A 5317-nucleotide genomic window follows, 5' to 3' on the forward strand; every position below is an offset into this window, starting at 1 on the left:
TAGAATATTTATTGATCTTTTCACACCTGAACTTTAAAATGACAGTGATAGTTGGTTAGTGTTTGAGTGGTGAGCGTGCATCACACTTTGAGGTTGTGAGTGGGGTCAAGTTTTAATAAAATATGCTGATCAGCATAATGTGAAGTCTTGTATGTGTGAATCTTCACCCAAGAAGTTTTCTTGCCTGACCTGGTTTTCCTTTGCTCCGTGTAAGTTTGTTTATATTCTTTCCATTTAGGAGTGAGTTACTTAATTATTATTTTTTTGGTCATAGACTTTGCTATTTTAATGTTAATCATCCCCTTTCAACCCTGTGGATCTGAATGTTCCAATTTAAACGTACTTGTGTAGTCTTCACAATTCTGAATTCTCAATAAATACAGATCTCAAAAAGAAACATTCCTATTACTTCCAACCTGGTTTTTCTTCAGCTGCAATAGTTAAAGGATTGTGCACTGTGGGAGTTGGTGGTGGTTGAAAAGTGATTATCAGGGAATTGACCAATTTAGTCCTGATTTAGCATGTGGCATGACAAAAATCTTTCCATAATTCTGAAAGCGTACACAAGGGTGTCAAGAGAATAAGATCCACTACACGGTCTCTTTCCCCACGCGATGACGCATGTTAGCATGTCCTACTTGGCAAGCCCAATCCTGGATTTGGCCGCACCCGGCCCGGCCGCTGTCCGTAAGCGGTTGGCGGGTAAAGGGAGGGGAGGGTGACGCTCGCTCCGCGGGGGGAGGAGGCTGACCAATCGCCCGTCAGCCCGGCTGGCACAATCAGGTTCGCGGGCGCGGCTCGACGAGCTCGACGCGACTCAACCCCCTCCCCTCCGCGGACGCGGGCGCGCCGCCAGCCGCCAGTCCAGCGGTGTCCGCGGGCGGCGCGGGAGGGGTGACGAGCTTCGTCGCCGGCCCGGCCGTCCCGTCCCGTCACGCCGCCCGCACCGGCATCGTCACGGGTCCTCGCCGCCCTCGCTGGGATGGGATGATCCTTGCCGATAGTGCCTGCCTCCGAGTCGTCGCGCCCGGGAAGACAGGCGATGTCTTGCCGCTCCAGACGACACAGATACACTGTCGCCTCGGCTGTCCAAGGAAGGGGAAGCACGTAAGCACGTTGTGCCCCCCGTCCGCCCTCCTTTGTTCTCAACTCCCTGGGTCAGCCACCTTTTCCCGTCTCGGTTTCCTCTTCGACCGCCAAGCCCACGAATATGTATTTGTCTAGTCTGTTGGGGCGGAAATGCATTGTGACCAGTGCGTGACCACGTGCGAGGTCACACGCATGCGCGGGTGTTTCGAGGATCAAAGGACATTTTCGAGGTGCACGGGGCAGTGCGGGCGGGTTTGCCTTCGCACATGGCGCCCAGTACCCGGTACTTTAGTCAAACAGAGAAAGAAGAATGGCACGTAGAACATAAAAGTTCCCAATTATTGGCCGAGCAGTCTTTACACCCACTACCGGCGTGACGTAGAGGCAGGAGGCCCTCGACAAAACAAGGACGTGTGCGTTCTACCCGCTGCCCTTCTTCCTTCGTTAGCTAAAGCACACTATCGAAACGGAAAAGTAAATAAAAAGGCAGCCTTGACGGTCTCAGCTAACGAAGCTCCCCCCCTGTCCGCGTTCCCACGACGGCACCCTACTCTGGCATAAGGGCGGGCTGTCGGCCTGCTGGACGATGTGCACACAGACCCGTGCAGACCCGTGACATTAGCCCGCTCTCGCCCCGTCCGCCCTCGCGCCGCCCCCGCGCCGCCCCGCGCCCACGCGTCCCCGCCTCACCTCCGCCCCCCGCCGCCGCCGCGCCTTTGCGAGGACAGCGCGGGATGCCTGCCTGTGGTCACCGCGAGGGGCCGAGCGGCTCGCGGGGCGGTCGATGTCTGTCACTCGCGGAGCGGGGTTCGATGACTGTCTGTGTGCGTGCTTGTGCCGCTTGCGCTAGCGTGGCGTGGCGTGGCGCCGGGGAGGGACCTGAGCCGAGCGGTGCCAAGTCTGGACAAGTGTTTGCCACACGCGCCACAAAACCGTCCCGGCGACAGTAATTAATTCACTCGGTCGGCCGAGGGGTTGTTGGGGCCCCCCTCGGCCTCACCCCGGAAGGGGATCGTTCACCAAGTGAGCCCGCTTTCATCGTTCTTATTCTTCCCAGATTATTGGCATGTTGCGGAGGCTCGGCGCCCGCGAGACTCGGGGTAGGCCAACCCGCAATGCACGCATGCACTGCAGTGGTAGACGTTGCCTACCTATCAGGCGCTAGGAGAGCCTGCACAACATGTTGAAGAACTTTGCCACCTGCTGCTGCAACTGTGCAAAATCCGTTGGCCGGTGTTGAGCCAACAAGCGACCCTCCTGCCTGGCGACCTGCTTTTTTTTTGGGGGGGGGGGGGTTCACTAAAGGCCCCTCACGGCGCACAATCGGCGGAGGCGTGGCTCTACAATCAACAGCCCCGGGTCCCCCGTCCACGTCCATGTGCCGCGGAGACATGACAGGAGGGCCCATTTCTCATTCTGCCAAACCGTGCGAGGCGGCGGCCGGCCTGGCGCCCCCCGTCAGCACGCTAATGCTATACTACGCCACGCTACGCCCTTTCGCGCCCCTCGCATCGGGATAATCTGGTTGTGAGAATCTTGAGCGGTGGGCGGTGGGTGGTATGGGCCGGCGTCGCGCGTCATAGGGGGGAAGCATGTCATCAAACTACAGATTTTGTTCGCCCCTAAGAGTCTTTCAATCTGTTTTGTGGTGCTCCTTTAAAAAATAAAAATAAAATGAGGCACCCACATGTGGATTTTTTAATCAAACATTACTATGGAATCAGCTGAGAAATTCAAAATAAGGACGTATTGGCAATTTTAATTTAATTCACGACTACTTACTTCATCGGGAAATCCCTGAGGTTTCTTCTTTACGGTGCTTTCCAGACACCAGAGAGGTGCGCCGGCACTGAACTGGGCGCGATAAAGGGGTTGTTCTCGACCCAAAAGGTCGAAATGTGGACGCTGTTACAGTTGTGGGCGCGCCTCTGCTCGCACAATCCCCGATGCCCTTGCCGTGGGCGTCCCAATCAGCACGAAAATCTGTGAAACTATCGATTAATTGCAAGAGTATGCGATACGGCGCAATCACGCAATCAATATGTACGTCCGACAGTCAACAGTCTGACTGAGTTGTGGCTCCATCGCTCTCTTCACGCATTGCCGCAGGGCTCACGGCGCATGTGCGGAGGGCACCTCGTTCGCACATCGACACTCGGCAATGACGTTGAACATGCGTTGCCGGCGTCGTCGCGGTGATCGCGGGCGTAGACAATGGATCTCGCTTAATCTACTGACCCCCGACAAAACCAACAGAGAGAAATAATTCGGAGCGGAAACGAGCGGGAATCGAACAACATCCGACGTTCGATACTATCTGCACTCACGCTACACCGGCCCTGATGCGGTGGCGCGTCACCGCGGGCGCGGGGTCAGCGTGTGAGGTTAAGCGGGGGTGGCGACAGAGTCCCGGACCCGGACAGAGTCCCACACAGAGTCCCAGACAGAGTCCCAGACAGAGTCCCGGACAGAGTCCAGCACAGCGTAGAGACCCACAATATTTTCACGGTTACGACTAGGACTAGGCCCTATGCGATTTGGGGAGGCTTTTCATCTTACAACAAAGCATAAGCACTATGTTGTATCATGTCGGACTCAATTGATGTGAAGACTAGGGTATTTTTAGGGGGTGCGCCTGAGGTGGGTGTAGGAGCCGGGTGTGGGGGCCGAGCCCCTCTCCCCTCTCCCAGCTTTTTGGACCTTCCTACGCGCCCGCCATTATAAGCGCTGTAAGCTTGGCACCCATAAGTAAGTACAGATGCCCCTCGATGGAATGGTTTTAATGTACTTCATCTTGCAGAGAAGAGTAGCGGGTAGAACATAAACGTTCCATGTCACGCTCGTAGTAGGTGGGGGATTGGGGGGCGGGGGCTAAAGGCTCAACCGGTCAGGAATGTGTTCTATTCTCCTTCCTTCGTTAGCTAAATTACACCGTAGAAAGCGGTAGAAAGCGTGAATCTACGTAAAATGAAAAAACTTTAAGGGAACGATACTATATTATGAGTATGCCGTCCACATCCAGGGTGCCATCCGGGAGGCTGCCGTTGAGGCCCACTCCAGGGCCGGGACTTCATGTCCCGCTACATCAACGAGTGCAACGCAATACTCAGGAACTTGTCGCAGGAAGTGAGGTTGGTATGCGTCAGCATGGCGTCAGCGGCCCGCATTTCTGTGGACCTTCCCTGTAGCTTCTGCCAAACCGGGTCTTCCGCTTCTTCTCCAGGTCCAGGTGCCCCACCGATGACCAGTACTGCTGCTACTTGCACTGCTGTTTCCTTAACCGGCAACACAAGGAAATCTGGGAGACGTGGTACTTCTGGTAAGGAGATATACCCACACCCTCATACGCTCGCACCGGCGACAGCGCGCCTCGTGGTTGACGGTGGTCGTGTCGGCGCACAGGTTCGGCGTGGGCCTCATCGGACTGCTCATGTTCACGTCGGCCACCTCCTTCCTCGTCGGCATGTGCACCAAGAAGCGCCACCAGCTGATCCGCGTCCATCACGCGGCCAACCTGGCGGCCGCGGAGGGCGGTGCGGCCCGTGCGGCCGCGGGGGGCTGCTCCCCGGAGGACACGCTGCCGGCCACCGCGGCCACCGTCACGGCCGTCACGGGGCCCGACGGCCTGATCCAGCCCTTCGTGGAGGGCGGGCTGCCCGCCGAGGTGGCGGCGCGCTACAAGACGCAGGGGCCGCAGGGCACCGCCACCGTCATCTTCCGCGGGTACGTGAGTCTCGGCCGCACAGTCAGCCTGCGGTCGGGCGCGTAGGCAACCCGCCGCGCACGCAGGCGGCTCCCAGCCACGGCGGCCTACGTGCCAGGCGACTGCTCGTTGGGCGGGAAGGGGAGGGACCAGGTACCGGCCGGGGACGGACGCGACGGCCCCGTTTTTGGCCACGTAAATGTGGCCACACAACCGTCGGCCAGTGTCAGCTCAATACGACCCGACTATAGAATATTATTTTGGGGGCAATATGTGATATCCGTCGCCCCCAGCCACACGCGCCTTTTGTGCAATCGACACGACCGCACGCAGCTTCATCCGAACCAAAACTGAGATCAACTCCCGGCCGGGGGACACTTTTTTGTCGCTTCTTTTCTCCCGTTAGGCAGGACCGAGCTCAGAACTCAAACCGGGAACGGCGAGCTGGTAGCCGAGCGCGCTAAAGCTTGTTCGTTGGCAGAGCGTGCGGATGGTCGGTAGTTCGGATCGCATCATTTTTCCTCC

At 57.4% G+C, this 5317-nt stretch overlaps 1 protein-coding gene across 1 annotated transcript; it reads left to right on the forward strand.

The window, feature by feature from the left end:
- Positions 1 to 853: 853 nt before the first annotated feature.
- LOC113203468 (uncharacterized) lies at positions 854 to 4858 on the forward strand. The gene is made up of 4 exons (XM_052276756.1): positions 854 to 1107; positions 4112 to 4220; positions 4313 to 4408; positions 4492 to 4858. Exons 2-4 carry the CDS (start codon positions 4162 to 4164, stop codon positions 4856 to 4858), a joined length of 522 nt encoding a protein of 173 aa, XP_052132716.1. The 5' UTR covers positions 854 to 1107; positions 4112 to 4161.
- Positions 4859 to 5317: the final 459 nt, after the last annotated feature.

This window comes from Frankliniella occidentalis, unplaced genomic scaffold, assembly GCF_000697945.3.
Source record: "Frankliniella occidentalis isolate FOCC.00 unplaced genomic scaffold, Focc_3.1 Scaffold4292, whole genome shotgun sequence".
Lineage (NCBI taxonomy): Eukaryota > Metazoa > Arthropoda > Insecta > Thysanoptera > Thripidae > Frankliniella > Frankliniella occidentalis.

What these genes read in the sequence shown, in the direction of transcription:
- LOC113203468 (XM_052276756.1), top strand. Translation starts at nt 4,162, where the DNA reads ATGTCCCGCTACATCAACGAGTGCAACGCAATACTCAGGAACTTGTCG. An exon ending in AACTTGTCGCAGGAAGTGAG is followed by an intron (nt 4,221 to 4,312) that starts GTTGGTATGCGT and finishes CTTCTTCTCCAG; the next exon opens with GTCCAGGTGCCCCACCGATG. An exon ending in TGGGAGACGTGGTACTTCTG is followed by an intron (nt 4,409 to 4,491) that starts GTAAGGAGATAT and finishes GTCGGCGCACAG; the next exon opens with GTTCGGCGTGGGCCTCATCG.